Source organism: Tursiops truncatus, chromosome 16, assembly GCF_011762595.2.
Source record: "Tursiops truncatus isolate mTurTru1 chromosome 16, mTurTru1.mat.Y, whole genome shotgun sequence".
In the NCBI taxonomy this organism is placed as follows: Eukaryota; Metazoa; Chordata; class Mammalia; order Artiodactyla; family Delphinidae; genus Tursiops; species Tursiops truncatus.
The window spans coordinates 26,138,061-26,158,277 of NC_047049.1; the positions used below are offsets into that span (position 1 = coordinate 26,138,061).

Consider the following 20,217-nt stretch of genomic DNA (forward strand, 5'->3'; position numbering starts at 1 on the left):
TCAGCTCTACCTTATTTTATGGATGATTTAAGGTGTTATCATGTTTTGACTATATGATTCAATTTTTGACCTATGTGTTTACTTTAAAATCTAGTCTCTTTGTATGATATAATTCTGTTGTACTTACTTTGTGACCCTTTCTCCGTCATTTATCCTCTGATCCTCAGTTTCCTTAAGATCAGAGAAACTGATCTTAAGAGATTCCTAACTATTAGTGCCCTCCAAATGACATGTATAGAACATACAAATAAGTTCTTCCACAGTCATTCTCTCTTTTAATCCTCAAAACTGTTCTATCATGTAGATACTATTCCTTTTCCTCTTTTATGGCTGAGGAAATTGAGGTTCAAAGAGGTTAAGAAAGTTATTCAAGGTTACACAGACAATAGGTGGTAAAGGCAGGATTAAATCCTTGTGAGTTCTTATCCAGTGTGTCTCCAGGTACCCTTCTAACACTTGGGAGGAATGCCCCAGATCGATGGGCAGGCAGGCCCTCTTGAAGGGTTGGGGCTAATTAAAATAGAAGGATGTTTTATTTAATTAATTAATTTGTTTGTTTGTTTATTTTTGCGGTACGCGGGCCTCTCACTGTTGTGGCCTCTCCCATTGCGGAGCACAGGCTCCGGACCCGCAGGCTCAGCAGCCATGGCTCACGGGCCCAGCCGCTCCGCGGCATGTGGGATCTTCCCGGACCGGGGCACGAACCCGTGTCCCCTGCATCGGCAGGCGGACTCTCAACCACTGCGCCACCAGGGAAGCCCCGGATGTTTTATTTTTACATGTACCTCCTTTGCCTTATAAGTTTCAGTGCTCTTGGTCCTTTGTTCATATGCCTAAGTACTAAGTTAAACTCCCACTGCTAGGGTAGTCCACTCATGCCTGGGGGTCCTATCCTTGAGCTGAGAGGGGTTCCCCAGGTCCACACGGGAAGGGGAAAGGTGCTGGCCTAAAGCCTGTAGGCCTGTCTCCTTTCTAGTCCCACCTTTCTCACCTGCTGGCCAAGGATCCAGCTTGCCTGTTTGCAACTTAGTTTTCTCTGTAATATGGGCATCATAACTGCTGCTCTGTGGGCTTCAGAGGGTAGGAGGATCAGATGAAGTAGATGACAGGGAGTTACTTCTTTTTCTTTAATTTTTGGCTGCACGCGGGCTTTCTCTAGTTGCGGCAAGCAAGGGCTACTCTTCGTTGTGGTGCGTGGGCCTCTCACTGAGGTGGCTTCTCTTGTTGCGAAGAACGGGCTCTAGGCACACGGGCTTCAGTAATTGCGGCGTATGGGCTCAGTAGTTCTGGCTCTCAGGCTCTAGAGCACAGGCTCAGTAGTTGTAGCACAAGGGCTTAGCTGATCCGCGGCATGTGGAATCTTCCCGGACCAGGGATCGAACCCATGTCCCCTGCATTGGCAGGCGTATTCTTAACCACTGCGCCACCAGGGAAGTCCAGGGAGGTACTTTGAGGTGTGAAATGCTCTTCCAGTGTGTGTGTGTGTGTGTGTGTGTGTGTGTATGTGTGTGTGTGTTGGGGAGGGGTGGGTGGAAGTTATACAAGGCATGGCCTGGCAGAGCAGTTTCTTCCCAGGCTAAGGTCAAAGCCAGGTCCTCTTCCCACCATCAACACCAGAGCCTGGGTCCTGTTTGTTGTTCTTGGCTCCTCTCCTAGCAACCAAAGCAGCGTTGAAGAAGGTATTGCCAAGCAATGGGGACCTTGCCTCTCAGCTCTCTAGGAAGAGGGGTCAGAGCTCCAGACCCTGGCCACAGCCTTATAGCACCCTGGGCAAGTGCAGGGAGCTCTACCAGCAAGTGCAAGTTCATGGCCTAAGGCCTTAGCTTGGTGAGGGGCCCTCCCGAGACCTTCAGCTCTTTACTGCTACCCTGAGTTTGACCCAGAAAAGATAGCTTCCACCCAAGGTATATACCCCATCCTTAGGGAGACCTGATGAGGGAGACCCCACCTCATTCTTGGGGTCTGTATTAGCTTTCTAGGGCTGCAGTAACAAATTATCACAAACTTGGTGGCTTTAAACAACAGAAATTTATTCTCTCACAGTTCTGGAGGTCAGAAGTTCAAAACTAAGGTGCCCACAAGGTTGGTTTGTTCTGGAGGCTCTGAGGAGAATCCATCCCATGCCTCTTTCCTAGCTTCTGGGGGCTAGCAGCAATCCTTGGCATTCCTTGGCTTGTAGACCCATCACTCCAATCTCTGCTCTGTCTTCACATGACCTTCTCCTTCTGTGTCTCTGTGTTGTCTCCTTTTCTGTCTTATAAGGATACTCATTCTTGGATTTAGGACCCACCCTAGTCCAGGATGACCTCTTTTTGAGATCCTTACCTTGATTAACTCTGCAAGGACGCTGATTCAGAATCAGGTCATATTCTGTGGTTCTGGGTGGACATATCACTTGGGGGCCATGATTCAGCCCACTACATGTGCCTCCAATTGGATGGAGGAAACCTAAGCCCACTCTTGGGGAGTCATTGACTCTGAGAGGAGAAATCTGTCCCTACTTAAAGAAGCCCCTCTTTTTTTTTTTAGCCACGCCCTGTGCAGCTTGTGGGATCGTATTTCCCTGACCAGGGATAGAACCTGCGCCCTCAGCAGTGAAAGCACAGAGTCCTAACCACTGGACCGCCAGTGAATTCCCAAAGAAGCCCCTTTATGATGGAGAATTTGATTCCCAGCCTAGTCCCCAAGAGCCTTTAAATTGAGACAGGCACACAAATGTTGGTGGCGGGGAAGGGTCAGCATTGGCAGAATCCAGACCACTGTTCTCTATAGAACAACGGGAGGGTGTTGTGTCTGTCGTGTGAGGATTTGGAAGGGGACCAAGGGGGAGTTTCCGCCTCCATGAGGCCAGTGAGGCAAGCCAGACACATCTTAGTCTTTGCCCTCCCCCTTTTTCTTTCTCCAGCTCCCAGATGTTAATGAGCTGATCTCAGTGTTAAATACATTTTTGAAAATGAACCCCTATATGATCATCAACAAAGTAGGACTGTTCCCGAGGGTGGTCTTAATATGCTGGGGTAGCCATCAGGGTTAAGCCCCCATAAGGGTCTTTTTGCCAAACCAAGCTAGCTCCCCGATCCCTGTTTCTTCCTTACTTGCCAGGACCTACCCATTCAGCTGGGTTCTTTTCTTTCCCACTCTGGGGATTCTCTTCCTGAACTGGGAGCCGTAGAAGCCTTGCAGCTGGTACTACCTCATGCCTCCTTTCTTTTTTCTACAAACTGCAAGAGCCTCAGGCTGCTTCCTACCCATTCAATCTCTGGGGGTCCTCACGCCTCTAGGCTGGATGCTGAGTGAGGCACCAGTTCTCCTCACACCTCTTTGCCCCCCCCCCCCCCCCCCCCGTTAAGATTTCCCTAAAGACAATTGCATGGTACCTTTTCCTTTCAAAGCTTTTACAGTTGGTCACTATGTGGAAGGAGGCCCAAAGTCTGAGGAAGGTTTGAAAATTTCAGAAACCTGGGAAACTTCTGCCAACCCTGGTCCATGGAATGAAAGGGCAGCCAGCCTCTCCACTTAGATCTGGCCTGAAGACACCAACCAGGACAACCATTCATGTTCCCCTTTACCTCTCTGTATGGCTACATTTGAGCACCTCCCAGTTGGCTTTTCTCACCTCTGTATTTCCTCAGCCTCATGCAGGAATAGCCCCTTTATGGAATGATTTTTTAGGAGAGTCACCAAAGAAGTCTCAGTAGGGCCAACTCCTAATCCCCCCTTTCCTAGAATTAGTTGCATGGATTTGGGGTTAGAGAAAGTTGGAACAACAGTAGGGGACCCCCAGTCTCTCCATGGTATTCCAGAAAGAGTGGATAAGAGGGTGCAGACATTGTGGCACATATGGGATGGGTACCCCCCAGCTCCAGATCCTTCTTTTGTACTACCACTCCATTGCCACCACCCCACCCAGATGTGAATACCCAAGTAGAGGATATTGGGATATCAACAGAGTTTATAATACAGAAGATTTGTTGAATTCAACCTGTTAAGAATTTCAGTGTATTGATGGACTCAGTGGGTTTGTCCACTGAGTGGTCAATACACATAAGCTGAGAATCCATTACTTTGAGAGATGGATGTGAGAGATGTGAGGAATGAAAAGAAATGACCAGAGCTTGACAGGATTGTGATGGGGAATTGAAGCTGGGCACAGTGATGGGAGAGGCAGGGCAGAGTTGACGGACTGACAACTGCTCCCTCTTTTTTTTTTTTGCTGAGTTTTATGGTCTTATTAACACAAACAAAATGTGTGCATGAGCTGTCTGTTCATTTTCTTCGCTGCACAGCCTGGCATTGGGATTGATGACTCTGATGGCCAGCTGGGCTGCTCTCTCCACAATGGCTTTGTGGTTCTTGGAGGAGACGTTGTGAGCAATCTCATCATAGTAAGATTTGTTGCACATCAGCAGCACTTCAAGCTCCTTGACCTTGTGGACCAGGAACTTCCCAAAGCCGCTGGGCAGCATGTGCTTTGTTTTCTTGTTGCCCCCATAACCTATGTTGGGCATCAAGATCTGGCCCTTGAATCTCCTGTGCACTCTACTGTCAATGCCTCTGGGTTTCCGCCAGTTCTGCTTAATTTTGACGTATCAGTCTGACTGGTGCCAGATGAACTTCTTGGTCCTCTTTCTGATAATCTTGGGCTTTGTGAGGGGTCTGAGGGTGGCCATGACGCCTAGTAGGAGATGGCTGCCACCTCCACAGGCAGTGCTGAGGAGAAGAGCTCCCTCTTGTTTTCTTGATGGCTCCTCAGCCGTTCCCACATACATGACCCCTTGGAACTCTGCTTCCAAAAAACTATTCATAGGGGAAGAAATGGGTTAACCACAGATTCTCCTCCTGGCTTTCCCTCATGCCAAGCAAATGAGCCCTCTTTGAGTTAAGGGTCTGACTGATATAATTAAGGGGATGATGGACAAGGCTAACAAAACTGACACAGAATCAAGAGCCTACTCCCAGGTCCAGTTAAGTTTGTCATTAAAACAAAAAACACACCTCTTCAGGGTCTCAGTAGCGAGATCTGGGACCAGCTGGGAAGGTGCTGCTGTCTACAAGGAGAAACTATATCTTTTACTGGAGAAACTACAAAGGTTTAGGAAATCCAACCAGTGTTCCCCACTCTGTTTTTCTGACTCTTCTTCTTTGGTTTGATCCCTCTTGGCCATCCACTTCCAAACTTTCTACTCTGGAGCCATTCCATTCCTCTCTTTTGAAGCAGCCATTCCCTTATACCCCATAAAGCCCACCTTATGTTTTCTGCCCCAACATTTACAGGGGAGACCTACTTGCTGGGGAACTCCCTAGGGCCTGACCAGTTGGTGGAGGGAGGAAGTGGGTCACTGATGTGTCCATCCTCCCTCTCCTAGGCTTCCCATGAATCACCTCTTGCCCATACTGACCCTCCACTATCCCCAAAGGGCTATGAGAACAATGAACCAATCTAGTCAGTGATGAGCAGTCACTTGGTTTCCCCTCTGGATAACTCTCCAGTGATATCCAGGTCAGTGTCCCCCCTGCCTTGGCCCAGGACACTGACCTGGCTATGCTTGGGTCCCCTCTGCCTCTATGCCTCCAATCAGCCTTCCCTTTCCTTCCCCCACTGTAGCCTTCCCACGTCCAGCATCACGGCTCTGTGGGAAGGGCTCTATGCTGGGGAAGGCTCTATGCTGGGGAGGCTCTGCCCCCCAGTTCTGGGGCTCTAGGCTCCTCCTAGAGCCTCTGTGGGGTGGTTAAGGGTGGGACAATGCCCACTTCTCCCTGGTACAAAACAAAAATAATAGAGACTTTGATAAGACTGCATGTCACCTTGGAATCTGAGTGGCTGCCAAAGCCTGAGGACTTGACACCTATGAAAGACCTGGACAGTCTGCCCCTCCAGAACCTTTAGCTCAGCGAGGCCCAAATGAGGTGGACTGACCTCATTCTTGGTGCAGGCCACCCTCCCCCCCCCCTTCCTCAGCTCTTCACAGCTCCTTCCTTTTTCCTTCATTTCTCAGATAATGGAAAGCTCTAGGAGACCAAATCTAGATGAGCTGTCCCACTGGCTCTGTGCTCTGGCTATAATTCTGGTGAGAGGCCCCAAGGGACCTCTGCTCTGCTCTGTCCTCCATCCTCCAGCAATCACACTTGAGAGAGTCCTCTGCTCTCCAGAGTGAGAGCATTTCCCTGCCTCCCCCAGGTCCCTCTTCCCGTTCCCATCTGTCTGTCTCCTCTCTTCTCCTGGTCCAACCTCATCCTCTTACTCATCTCTCTGCCTCTGTCTTTCCTCACCTTTGTTCTTGCTCCTGTGTAGCGACCTTTGGAGCCAGGCCCGGGCTCTCCCTCTGGGAAGTAGAGGAGAAACCACTCCAAGGCTTCTACCTACAACTGGCGAGTGACCCTGGTCACTCAGCCCTGACCTCACAGCCTGATTCAGCCTCCCTCCCCACCTGAATTTTTGTTTACCAGCAGAAATGGGGACGCATGCAGTAATAGTGTAAGCAGTTTACAATTCACACAGTCCATTAGCCTTGAAATTGTGATTCTCAAAAAGTTTTATATTTAGGAAGATTCACCTTCATTTCACATTTTGTGCATAAAGTGAGACTATTGATTTTGAATAAAGCCCAGCATCTTATTCCTATATTTCAAATTCATGTAAAATATGACCTCACTGTGCCTTCCCAGAAATCTCTGCTGTGCCCTCAACTTCCTCCTCAGTTGGCTCAAATTATCCAGATCAGTCTGGTAGCTAGGGCAGAGTTCCAACCCTGGAACTTCCTGGAGAGGAAGCATCCTGGCAGCTCAGGTCCCTCTTTCTTCTGGGTGATACTGTCCTAGTACAAGACCAGGGTCACTTTGCCTCCCCTTGATTGCTCCCTGAGTTCTACCCTGACTTCTTCCTCTCCTCCTCTCTTGCCCTCAGAGAACCTTAATTTACCACCTTCAAAGGCTTCTTCAGTCTTAATCAAGAAATGGGCAAGTGTGTGCTTGTTTAAGGGTAATGGTGGAGCTGGCGGTGATGACAGTAACCACCAGAGGGAGCCTGTGCCTAAGAAGAGATTGAGTGGGGCCCTGGGGAGCCACTCTGAGGATTTTTCTTCCTTTCTTCCAGGGCAGGCATTCCAGCCTGAGGGGGCTCCCTCTGGAGCTGGGGGTCTAGAGCTGCACCCTCCCCACTCTCCAACTTCCTCTCTTTCCCTGACCACCAAGGGGAAGTGTGAACCAAGTTCTGGTACATTTGTACAGTGTGGAACACTTCCTAAGGACAAGTTCCCTTGATGGCTGGGTCGGGGTATGGGGGGAAAGCAGAGTGGTTTGGATACAGCCCACCCTGGCCACCAGTTTCCTACAGGAGAAAGGGGTGGGCTTTGATCTCTGGCCTTTGCGGGTTGGGGAAGACTTGGGTTGCTGTAGTCTTTTTTTTTTTTTTTTAATTATTTTTGTCTGTGTTGGGTCTTTGTTGCTGTACGCGGGCTTTCTCTAGTTGCGGAGAGTGGGGGCTACATTTCTTTGAGGTGCGCGGGCTTTCTCTAGTTGCGGAGAGTGGGGGCTACGTTTCTTTGAGGTGCGCGGGCTTCTCTTTGCGGTGGCTTCTCTCGTTGCGGAGCACAGGCTTTAGGCGCGCGGGCTTAGTAGTTATGGCTCGTGGGCTTAGTTGCTCCGCGGCATGTGGGATCTTCCTGGACCAGGGCTCGAACCCGTGTCCACTGCATTGGCAGGAGGATTCTTAACTACTGAGCCACCAGGGAAGTCCTGGGTTGCTGTAGTCTTGTGTTCCAGTCATTGGGTGGCATGGAAACCATGGTCTGTGTCTAAACAGTGAATCTCCTGGTGAGGGAAGGGAATATGGGTGGGCAGTAGGGAGATGATAAAGGGAGGATTGGGCTCCATGGCCATATAGGCAGGTAGAGGAGCCTCAGGATTTGCTTCCTCTCCTTTGCCCAGACTGCATTCTGGTCTTGTGTAGCTTAGCTTCACCTTCAAGCTTTCCAGAGACTACTACCAAGTGAACTTGAGAGTAGTATGCTCCAAAGATGAGGCATACCTGTGGAAATGCACCTACCCAAGGACCTCAGGCCTTCCTACCACCTCCTACCCAGGGACTTTGGACCTGGGATCTTGTCCACTGCTCAAAACCTTCAGCCCCAGAACTTCGCCCTTTACCCAGGCACCCAAGATCAAGGACCTCAGAGCTCCCAGATCTCCCATATCCCCAGGTCCCAACATCCTGTCTAGGGACCCTCTCTACTTTCTGATCCTAGAATACTCCCTGCCAACCAAAGACCTCAGACTTGGGATCTCCACTCACCTATTTGGAGCCCTCTGACTCAGGAAGACCACACTGGGCCAGCTCTCTGATGGTCCTCTCACACACTCCACCAGAACCCAGTCACACAATGATATCTATATCCCCGAGCTGTTCTCCAAAGTCCTGAGACATGGTTGGGGGTCACTTTATCCTCCTCACTGGAGCTGGAGCATGAGCAAGGACTAGAGCAATCAAGCACCAAGTCTGTAACAGCAGGTGAAAGTTCCCATCTAAGCTCACCTGCTCTCCTCAGAGCTGCCAGGCTGGGTGGCTCCCCTACTTGTGGGTGGCCCTGAGGAAATTCCTTGAGCCAAACAAGTCCAAGGAAAAACCTGGCCCCCTTCTTTTGCCCATGCCCCAGAGACCCACTGAATACAATTCTTTTCCCTCCAAGCACAGAAAGAGGCCCAAGCCAATCTCAGGCTGAGAAGAAACAACAATGAGGAACTTCCCTGGCTGTCCAGTGATTGGGACTCTGCGCTTCCAATGCAGGGGGCGCGGGTTTAATCCCTGGTCAGGGAATTAAGATCCCACAAGCCACCCGGAGTGGCCAAAAAAGAAAACCCAAAAAACAACAACCATGATTCAGCAGGATCATGAACAGGAAACAGATTCCTGCTTTTGTCCATCCCCAGCTTCCCACAGAGGGGCCATAATGGGCCCAGTCTCCAGACTAAAGAGGAGGATGAACCCCACCCAAACCAGGGCTGAGGTAGAGGCCAAGGGATGACCTGTCCCTAGTTCTGGGCCTCTGGGAGGAGCAGAAGCTTAAGGGTCAGTAGCTTGACTCCTGATATTGGTAGACAACCTGGCTTAAGGGCCAGGACAACAGCCATCCAAATTCTGGATGAGGTCAAGGTACCATCCTTAGACTTTCATGAGGCCGAGGAGTAACACAAGCCCTGTATAAGCCTGAGGTGCTGCCCCCTTCCTCGAGACTGAGGAACTGTCCCTAGTCCCATATGAGCCTAAAGGGCCACCTTAAGTCCGGGATGAGGCTGAGCAGAACCCAAGCTGCAGGTCCTAGCTGAGGGCAAAGCTAAGAGGTAGTCCTTACCTTGGGCCCAAGCCTTGGACAAGGGATACCTGGGGGCCCAGGGTGATGCTGAGGAGCAGCATCCAGAGTCCTACCCTAAGCCCAGAACAAGCCTGAGGGGTCACTTGGGTAGAAGTGGGCAGAGGGCCTAGGCCTCTTCAAAGGTGGTCCTGCTGACTAAATCCAGATGAACAGAAGTATGTTCTGGAGACGCTCTTTTTTCTTAGTTTTGGGAGTTAGCCTCCAAGCAACCCTCCTCCAGTGACTCTTGTTACCAAGCCAGAGGGCTCTGCAGGTAGCTCTCCTGTCTGTGGTAAATCTTCCCCTTATCCAGTGGCTGCTCCAGAAATCCTGGGGGAGACAAGCATGGGCTCAGGGCCGGCACAGTTCCTACTCAGGAACAGAAGAGTCTTGGGGAAAGGAAGTGTGTACCTCTGCAGATCCCCCTCCTCACAACAGGCTAGAGAAGCTAGCATTGAGCCAGGAATGAGAAGTGCTTCAAGCCCAAGCCGGTAGAAGCTATTGGGCTGTACAGTGAAGTGATTCAAATCTTAGAGCTACTACTTTCTAGCTGACTGACCTTGGTCAAGTAATCTTTCTAAATCTCTGTTTCCTCACCCGTAAAATGGAGATAATATTAGTACTTTCAGGATGGGGTTATTAGAAACATTAAAAGAGGGACTATTTAAAGACTAACAGAGTGACTGGTATACTTTAAATGCTCATAAATGTAAATTATTTTCATTATTGGAAGTGGTCACTTTAGCCAACAGATTCAGATTTAACCACTCCCTCTATAACCAACTCTATGAGGCCCTCAGCTATTGAAAAACACACCAACCGTGTATGCATTTCTGGAGTGTTTTCCAACACCAACCATCAATTTTCTGTGGACATCAATTGGGTGTCCTGCAAGTCAACTCAATTCTGATACTAACTACCTTGAGTTAGCACAGATCCCACAGGTTAAGGGCTCAATCCCACAAGACTGCCCTCACTTCAAATGCCAGTCACAAGTCACTGGTACTTCTGATCAGCTGGCTATAAATTGGGAGTTCCCATGCTATAAATTGGTTTGATAATTTGCTAGAATGGCTAACAGAACCCAGGGAAATACTTATGTTTACCAGTTTATTAAAGGATACAACAGTCAGATGGAAGAGACGCATAGGGCAAGGCATGGTGTGAGGGGTGTGCATGGGGCTTCCATGCCCTCTCTGGGTGCATCAGCACCTTAATGTGTTCACCAAGCCAGAAGCTCATCAAATTTCCCTGTTCAGGAGCTTTTGTAGAGCTGTCTCTAGCCCCACTCCCCTCCCAGGAGGTTGAGGATGGAGCTGAAAGTTCCAACCCTTTCATCACTCGGGTCTTTCTGGTGACCAGCCCCATCCTGACGCTAGGGGTTCCCACTTTTAAGTTACCTCATTAGTGTAAATGCAGGTTTGGTCTAAAGGGGCTTGTTATAACAAAGACATTTCTTTTTTTTTAAATTTAATTTTATTTTTATACAGCAAGCTCATGGACTGTTAAATTTTATTTATTTTTCCAACACAAAGCATAGGGAGCTGGAATAAGTCCCACCACCTCAAAGAGTTTCCCTATTTAATTTGTTTTAATATTTCTTGTAGGCAACTTTTTTCTGTTGAAAATGAAAACTTTGACCTTTGGGAAGTAACAATTCAAAACTTAAAAAATATTTGGATATAATATTAACTAAATCTCCAGTTTAAATCTGAAATTTTCTGGTAATTTTTTTTAGCTTTTTCTCTCCCCCTGCATCTGTGTTCATTTTTATGATAAAGCACACCTTAATTTATCTAATAAATATGTTCCCAAAATAGGAATCAGATCATATTTAAAATGTAGTGAGGATTTGCTGTTTAAATGGCTTCTACTGTAAATTTATTTGCAGTGTAAGTTATTTGACCTTAATTTATCTTTGAGGTATGCTTGGATTTTAATCTATTAGGTTTGTCTAAATCAAGGCACATCAATTAACCATTGGATCTATTCCTGTTTATTACTCTCATAAAATCTAAAGCTATCACTTTGAAATTTAAAATCCAGAATCTCCTGTGGTTAGCACCATTACTACTACCAGCAATGTAGTTTTTCTTTTTTTTTGAATTTTATTTTATACAGCAGGTTATTAGTTATCTATTTTATACATATTAGTGTATATGTGTCAATCCCAATCTCCCAATTCATCTCCCGGACCCCTACCCCCCTGCCAGTTTCCCCCCTTGGTGTCCATACGTTATAACAAAGATATTTCTATCACTCAGGAAATTCCAAGTGTTTTAGGAGCTTTGCGCCAAGACAGAAACCTGAGGATAAAGACCAAACATATTTATTATACGCACACACACATATATATATATATAAATTGCTCCAGAAGAGTATTGTGAGTATTGCACACACAGGTCCCCACTCTGGCCCCCTCCAACTCCTAGACACCTTTCCCTGATCACTGTGTCCTAGAAACAATTTTCAGCCTGTGTCAGTCACACAGAGGCCCTGTCCAGATGGTGCCCATGCCTCCAGGCCTGGGTGGTCTGATGCCTGGAGGGCTGACATAGGTCCCCGAGGTGGGGTAGGGGGTGGAGTGCCTGGGTCCCATAGAATGTCCTCATATTGGCTTAGAACTGGGCCAGAGGGTCGTCCTTGAGTCCCAGTCTGCTCCAGCAGGGCTCTGAGCAAGCCCACAGTGAGAGGGGGCTCTGCCCCAGGCTCAGGGAATGGGGCGGGGGGCTCCAACTCATCTGGGAGGTGTGTCCGCAGTAGAAGCAGGAGCTCAGTTGGAGCTAGGTCTGGTGGGCACAGGCGGCAAAGGAGGGGGAGGTGAGCATCAAGCCGGCGGTGCCGGGCAAATTCGGCCAACAGCAGTTTGAAGATCTCACTTCGAAGCAGGGGGCTGGAGGAGCTGAGGTCCAAGCCAGCCTCTAGAGCCCGCTCCCACTCTTCCTTTTGCACCAGCTGCCCCACAGCTTGGAGCACAGCTTTGGGCCGCCCACTGCCCAAGAGCAGGTCTAGCTCCAGTGCTTCAGGCCTAGTCCCCTCCTCACCTAGTACTTCCAGGGCTCGGCGATAGAGGGGCAGCCCTGGGCCCCCTGATCCCCAGCCAGGCCCGCCCTGCTGCTGTGCCAGCTCCACAAAGGGTGGCAGCCATCGTGGCTCCAGCCGGCAGAGGCATCGGCACAGGAGTTCAAAGAGGGGCAGTATCCCACTGGGTGGCTCCTTTCCACCTGTTGTAACACCCAGTACCTTCTTCCACACGTCAGGGGGAGCTTGGGACCTCAGCCTGCCATTCCCATCTGGCTGGAGCTGCAGGGCCCTGAGGATGGCACCCCAGGCCGCTGTAGGGAGGGCTTGGAAAACGGTGTTGAGCTGGGCCAGCTGGTCTCCCATCAACTCAGTCCTCAGCAGCCGTGCCACTTCGTGCTCTGCCAGCTCAGTCCAGCCAGCCTCCTCCTCATCCCCCGCCACCAGCTGGGCTTTAAGCTGCTCTAAGCCCCGGTAATCCCGAAGCTCGGCCCTCAGTGTGGTCAATAGTGTTGATGGGGACACGTGGCCCTGGAGGATGGAAGCCAGGGCCTGAGGTGCCCGGAATGTGCTGTTGTGTCTCAGTTCCTCTGGGGTGAGCCGGGCACCCCGCAGGCTCCGCCGCTGGTAGTACTCGCAGGCCTCCTCAAACACCAGATCTTCAGCTGAAGGCAGCTCAAGGCCTTGTGGGGCTTCCCAGCCTACTCGAAACAGACCCACGGCTGAAAGCAAACGAAGACCCCCTCGGGTCTCCAGCTCTTCCTCATTTTCCATGCCAGGGGCTGGGGGTTCCAGCAGATGTACTCGATCTGTACTTAGGACCTTCCTTTCTAGCAGCTGCCCACTGCCCATGTCCAGCAGTTCCAATGTGGAGCCCAGCACACAGGCCAGAGTGCCATGAAATGCGCCCAGTGCTGCAGACCCTGCCAGGCTGGCAGGTGCCTCCTGAAGGGTGCCAACAGCCCGGGTACCACCGTGGGGCTGCACCAGGCTCACAGTGCCCCTGAAGTCAAGCCACAGCAGGCCCTGGGGAGTTGGGGCCCAGGTGTGTACAGTTAATGGCTGCCTGGGGGACAGCAGCCCAGGAAGGCCTCGGAGCAGGGTCCTGAAGTCCCACGGGTCCCCTCCTCCAGGATTCAGGCTCTTACTGTGGGAGAGGCCAAGACATGGGGCAGCCACCACCACCTTGCCCTTGCTTGGGCTCCAGATGAGCAGAATGTGGCCCACGCCAGGCCAGGTGGTGGCAGTGGGCACCAGGAACAGGTCCTTGCGGGAGGTCAGCAGCCCGAAACGGGGGCAGTTGTGCAGCAGGATGTGTGTACGGCCCAGGTTGGTGCCGGCCTCCCCGCTGGGCTCCAGGGTCCGGACGCACACACAGTGGCTGAAAGCCACTGCGGGAGGCCCTTCGCGGCCCTCAGCGCCGGCCTGACGCTCCTCGCACCACACCAGGCGGCCTCGGGGCGCCGCCACGGCCACCACACGGGCTCCACCGCCAGTACACAGCTCGGTGCTCTGCAGCAGCCGCCAGCCGGGCCCCACCCCCGTGCCCCACACCTCGGCTAGGCCACTCTCCCACACTAGGACTAGCGCCGGTCGTGACGGCCACGGTAGGAAGAAGGCGTCTAGCGGTGAGGGCTGGCCAGCTGGCCAGGCACGTTCCAGTTCCGCGCCGGGTCCACGCACCGCGACCAGCAGTTGCGGGCCCGGTGCCCCCGGAGGTCGCAGCAGCAGCAGGTGGCGGCCGTCCGGGCTGCAGCGAACTCGGACGGCTGGGTCCCCGGCCAACAACTCCCGGAGCCGGGCCGCGCCGCTGAAGTTGTTCAGGTCCGAGAGCAGGCGCAGAGTTCCCGCACGCTTCATGGTGCCGCCCGCGCCAGTGCACGCCCAGGCCCGCCGCCCCGCGGGGCGAGGCCCGACTCTCGGTGCCGGGTTCCCAAGCGAGGTCAAGACTGGGGTTGAGACTTCCGCCCTTCTTTGATGAGGTGAGCCAAAGCCGGGCTGAGTCGGCCCCGCCCAGCCCGCCCCTCACGGCTAGCTCGCGACTGGAGCCGGTATACTCCCTGCCGGCACAACACCGCCCACCAGGGGCGGGGCCGCAGGAGCCTCGCGGGGGTGGAGCCGCGGAGCACACAATCGTCTCAGCGCTCCGACCTCGCGAGTCCTGGGGAAGGTCTCAGAGACGGGATGTAGGCCCGCTGCTTCAGGCCCCAGGAAACCGCGGAGCGGCACAGAGTATGACTAAGGTATCTGGCTTCCAGCCCGCCCAGCATCCAACTACCAAGTCTTCCCTTCCCTCCACGCCTCGCTCTCTCATCCCAGTTTATTCATGAAATTTTTATTGAGCACCTACTAAGTGCTAGGCTCTGAGTAGACAACCCTGAACAAAAGAGAAAACCTCAACTTCAGGGAGATGACAAACTAGTGGAAAAAATAATAATGGCTAGTACTTCCATAGCCCTTACTGTGTGACTCCCCCACCCCACCCCGCCTTTTAAAGATAAGGAAAATGAAGTACAGAGAGATAAAGTAAACTGACCAAGATCACACAGCTGTTAAGCAGTAGAGATACAGGTGGGATTTCAACCACAGGCAATCTGGGTCCAGGGTCAATGCACCAAACCACTGTATCAACAGGTCACCCAAACTAACATTTTGCTAGAAAACAAAATGAACACATACTTTAATGGCACTGAGTCTGTGTGTAATCTCTTTAGCACCTACAAATTGATATGCAGGAGTCCTTTCCACCCCAGATTAACCTTCTCAGGTGCTGTGGTATTCCTCTCTCCTCATCCAGTCCCTCCTTCATTAGCTTGCCCCTCCCTCCCTTTCCACGCAACTTCCCTGAGAAGCATCTGTTTCTGTTTCATCATCCTCGTTCTGTCCTCTTGCTCTCAGCATAGAAATACTCCCCAGTCTGTCCTGTCCTGGAAGTCACTCTTTCATTCTCATCTCCCCCAACCTTTACTCCTATCACTCCCTCTCCCTTTCATTTCACAGTCAAGTTTCTTGCAAAGATCTAGTATTTGTTGCCCCTACTTTCTCTCCTTCCATTCATTTCTCAAACCAATACTTACCCGAAGTAGATTTTCCTGAAGTCTTCAAGGCATTTTAATTTCCTTTTCTCTTTTGAGACATTTGACAACTTCCTTATTGAAAGTCTCTCCTGTAGTTTCCACAGCATCTTTCTCCTCTAATTCTCCTCTTTTTTAAATAGTGCTGTCTTCAGAACTTTTATTGCCATTGGTTCCTCTTTCTCCACCATCCTTTAAATACTGGTTTTAAATTCCATTTGGGGCCCTTTTATCTTTTTTCCTCCCCATATTATTAATATTTTTTTAGCCCTCTTCCTAGGCCATTTATTCCCTGCTCATGGCTTGAACCGTTACCACTAGGACAATGGCTCCAAAATATTTATCTACACTCCAGAGATCTCTGCTGAGTTCCAATGAAGGTATCCAAATGTCTACTAAATATTTCTGCCTGGATGTCTCATAGACATTTCAGTCTCAACATGTCCTAAACATCATCTTCCTCCCCAAATTTGCTCCTCTTCCAGCTGTTCCTAGTTGCCATGGGATTTCTTTCATTGTTATAGCCTCACTTAAAAACACTACATTTAAAAAATTGAAGTATTGATTTACAGTATTGTGTAATACTACATATTTTTTGAGTATTTTTAGCCATATTTCTTTTTTTTAAGTTTATTTATTTATTTTTGGCTGCATTGGGTCTTCATTGCTGCGCACGGGCCTTCTCTAGTTGCGGCGAGCAGGGGCTAATCTTCATTGTGGTGCACGGGCTTCTCATTGCGGTGACTTCTCTTGTTGTGGAGTACGGGCTCAAGGCACACGGGCTTCAGTAGTTGTGGCTCGCGGGCTCTAGATCGCAGGCGCAGTAGTTGTGGTGCACGGGCTTAGTTGCTCCGTGGCATGTGGGATCTTCCCAGACCAGGGCTCGAACCCACGTCCCCTGCATTGGCAGGTGGATTCTTAACCACTGTGCCACCAGGGAAGTCCCTTTAGCCATATTTCTGATGGATACACACGTGCATATTTCTGATGGTTACAAAAGCATGCATATATGTATATGCCACTGTATTTTAAATTTTTTCTTCCCGTTTTATTGAGACATGATTGATGTACAGCATTGTATAAGTTTAAGGTGTACAGCACAATGATTTGACTTACATATTACCACAATGAATTTAGTGAATATCCATCATCTCATATTGATACAAAATTAAAGAAATAGAAAAAAAAATCTGTTTTCCTTCTGATGAGAACCCTTAGGATTTACAGCAGTGTTAATTATACTTATCGTGTTGTACATTATGTTGTATCCTCACTTTTAGAGTAGAGCCTGGCACAAAGAAAGACTTCAATAGATGTTTGGTGAAAGAATGAGTAAGCTTGAGTAGGCACATGTTTGTGTGTGTGATATCACTTAGGAACCTTTTAAGAGTTATAGAATAGTTACAGAAATATGGAAAAAAAATGAAATTTACTAGAAGAACATTGGTGTGGGGAGGGTCACAGAATCTGCAGGAGACAGGAAGAACAGGCTTAGAAAATGTGCAGGAACCCAAACTCTCTGAAGACCAGGAAATAGGAAGCACAACTATTTTTCTGCAGGAACCATACAGCCAGGACACCACAGCCCCTGGTGCTGCATGACTTGGTCACTGCATTTGTGGACAGCACCTGTTATGAATGAGTTCTGACCATCTTTTCATCTCTGCATCTCTTGATCAAGAGCTGAAGCCCTTGGAGGTTGCACCTAGTGGCCAAGCCCAAGTCACATGAGCTCACTTATCTTGGTTGCCCAGGGCCTGGTTTTCCATCAAGACTCTACCCAAAGGGGCTTCCCTGGTGGCGCAGTGGTTGAGAATCCGCCTGCCGATGCAGGGTACACGGGTTCGTGCCCGGGTCCGGGAAGATCCCCCATGCCGTGGAGCGGCTGGGCCCGTGAGCCATGGCCGCTGAGCCTGCGCGTCCGGAGCCTGTGCTCCTCAATGGGAGAGGCCACAACAGTGAGAGGCCCGCGTACCAAAAAAAAAAAAAAAAAGACTCTACCCAAAAGAAAAGGCCCCCAGAAAAGGAGGGGAAGGGCTCAGTGCTGGATAACCAAACCAATATAACATAGGCATTTTATTATCCCCATTTTCCAGATAGGAAACTAAGGCTTAGAGAGCTCATTTAATTGTCCAAAGTCATACATCTAGTAGGTAGCCAGCCTGGGATTCATTTCCACAGTATCCCAGAGGTTGCGCTCTTACCTACTCAGTCTGTGGACTTATAAGCTTACCCTCTGCTGAATCTGTATTTAATTCAATTCCCACCAGTGTATTGTGTTTCTTCACCTTCACACTTTCACCTTTCCTTTTCTTCTCTCCTCTAAGACTTAATTTCATCTTCATCTTCCCCCAAAAAGCCTCTGAAGATTGACAGGGAATTTTCCATTCTCTGAATTTTCAGGGCATTTACAGCTTGAGCTTTTCTAAGCTTACCTTCGATAATTCACTGTTTGATATTTAAAACATTTAATTGTATATCTATTTTTCTATCTATCATCTATCACTTTCTTACAATATAATCTCAGAATTGTAACTGTTTTTCTTTTTACTACTCCCAGAATTGGGTATTCAGTAGGTGCTCAACAAAGATGTGCTAAAAGGAAGTCAGGTATGGAAGGGGTTCTTTCAGCTGTACAGGAGGCTTCTAACTCATGTTCAGGAACAATAGTTCTTGGGGTTCACCTCAAGATGCCTTCCTATTACCACTTCTCACTCTTTTTTTATATCCTATTAGGGTACAACTTTTTACCACTAATCATGTTTTATGCCACTGTGTAAACAGACAAGAAAAATTAAAAGTTACCTGGGCTTTTGGGCTATTAAGACCTCTTTCCTGATAGATCTGGGTTTAAACTTTCCTTCACCTCTTACTAACTCTAGAACATTAAGCAAGCTGTTTAATCACTCAAAACCTTTTTTTTTTTTTGTTACCTGTGAGGTACCAACTTTATAAAGTCATTATAAGGAGACACATACACACACGCACACACTGCCCGGCATGTCTTTTTTTTGGGTTTTTTTTTCCAGATTCTTTTTTTTTTTTAATTTTATTTTCTGCATGTCTTTTTTTAATCTTCCATTTTGCGTGTGAGAAAACTGAGACTCAGAGAGGTAACTTGCCAAGTTGACACAGATTTACACGGTGCTTTGTACATAGCAGGCATACAATTACATATATGTTGATTGAATGAGTTTGTCTCCAATCTTTCACTTACAGAGTTGCAATAAAGAGCTTGGAACATATATCTTTCCAAACTTTGCCAGTGTTTTTAGAGGATGTACTTACTGCTGGAAGTGGAATTGCCTATTTCAGGGTCTGCCATATTTAAAGAAACTGCTAATTCAACTTGCATCCAGTAGACTCTTGATACATGTTTCTTTTGCTAATTTCTTTCTCGTGGTGCATTTTGGGAGTCGTAGTCTTTGTGATGGTTGCTGGGAATCGTGGTCCGAGCCAGCCTCAGGCAGTCGGCGCGGGCGAACGTATCACGCGGCAGGCTTTAGGATCCTGCGGGGCACGGCGGGCCGGGGGAAGGGTCTGGGGAGGTCGGGAGCGCGTCCGTGAGCCCGGAGCAGCTGCGGCGTCGGTGGCGTCGGGAGCGAGCCGGTCCGGGAGCGGCGCGGGTGGTGGAGGAGGAGGCAGGGTAAGCGGCGCTCGGTAAGCGGCGCCGGCCCGGGCCGGTCTCCGAACCTGGCCAACCTCTGCGGGTACTGCCATACTAGGCCTTGGCCCTGAGGCGGCCCTGGAGGCGGGGCCTGCGCTCGCTAGGGCACGACAGGGGTTATGCGGGGAGAGGGAGGGAGGGCAGCTGGTGAGGAGCGCAGAGGCTGCGTGCGGCGGAGCGGAGAGAGAAGCGGCTCGCTACTCCAGCTGCCGGTCCCTCTAACCCTCCAGTGCCGGTCACACGCCTCTCGCTCCGGGTCCCTGCTGGGCCCTCCTGGCAGCCGAGGCGCCGACCTTTGACCCAGCAAGAGGCTGACTCCGACCCCTCAGGCTACCTTGAAAGCTTTCCTCCCAGGTGTTTCCCACCCGAGTGGCCTTCTTCCCAGCCTGTTTCTGGGGTGAGGGCGTGGGGCAAGACCTCGGAGAAGGGCTAGAGGAAGCCCTGTCTGCCCGAAGTCATCAGGCGTCCCGGAAGGTCCCCGTCTCCTCTTTACAGTCTCTGATCGCCGGGCTTCAGCCCGCCCTTTACACACAATCATTGAAGCTACCGTGTTTTCTCTGGTTACTCTGTGTGAACCTGGGAAACGAACCTGTTTCCAGGCAAGTGTAGGGAAGAAACAGGAGATAAAAACTGGTTCCCTGGGGAAGAACTATCAGAAACTGAGGAGTGCTGCCTTTCGACATGGGGAAGTAGAAACTTGGGCAGGCCCGAATAAATGTGGATCATTCGACCCTCCCCAATTCTTCCTCTCCAGAAAAAGTTTTGAGTTCAGTGAGAGCTGTTTCTTTGCTATTCTATACTGTCTCTGACTTTGTAAACCAGGGCAAATAGAATTTGTGTCCCTGCTCTTAATTTAGCACAAGTTAATTGGAATTATTTTGGGTGTACCTTCAGTTGGTCTTGTGTGCACAGTAGTTCCTATGTGAGGGCTTTTCCGGATATCAGATCAATCAGTCTAGAGAAAGGTGGATCCTTCTAGTTAGGATTGTGAAGGGGGACTCTCATTCGTTCCTTAATGAATAGGGGAGCCTTTAACGTATTTTCATTGGATGTTTAGGCATTATAATTCCTACACTTGTTCGACATTTGAATAATAATAATAAAACCT

The 20,217-nt window shown here is 49.8% G+C and overlaps 2 protein-coding genes and 1 pseudogene across 9 annotated transcripts in view; 1 reads left to right on the forward strand and 2 right to left on the reverse strand.

Annotated features, from left to right (window-relative positions):
- Nucleotides 1-4,122: 4,122 nt before the first annotated feature.
- On the reverse strand, nt 4,123-4,845 carry LOC109550669 (large ribosomal subunit protein eL32-like; annotated as a pseudogene).
- A 6,815-nt stretch (nt 4,846-11,660) lies between these two features.
- HPS6 (HPS6 biogenesis of lysosomal organelles complex 2 subunit 3) lies at nt 11,661-14,339 on the reverse strand. Its single transcript, XM_004310544.4, has one exon. It carries the CDS (start codon nt 14,226-14,228, stop codon nt 11,817-11,819), a length of 2,412 nt encoding a protein of 803 aa, XP_004310592.3. The 5' UTR covers nt 14,229-14,339; the 3' UTR covers nt 11,661-11,816.
- A 136-nt stretch (nt 14,340-14,475) lies between these two features.
- ARMH3 (armadillo like helical domain containing 3) overlaps nt 14,476-20,217 on the forward strand; it is a 174,577-nt gene continuing 168,835 nt past the window's right edge. For 2 of the 8 annotated variants that reach the window (XM_033841739.2, XM_019939857.3), the window contains exon 1: nt 18,928-19,088. The gene's annotated coding sequence lies outside the window, so the exon portion shown is untranslated. Of the gene's footprint in view, nt 14,612-18,926; nt 19,103-20,217 lie in introns of those variants that run through there. The other 6 variants (XM_019939856.3, XM_033841738.2, XM_019939855.3 and 3 more) reach the window with 5 other exon arrangements.

Coding starts and splice junctions, on each gene's coding strand:
- HPS6 (XM_004310544.4), bottom strand. CDS start 14,228: ATGAAGCGTGCGGGAACTCTGCGCCTGCTCTCGGACCTGAACAACTTC.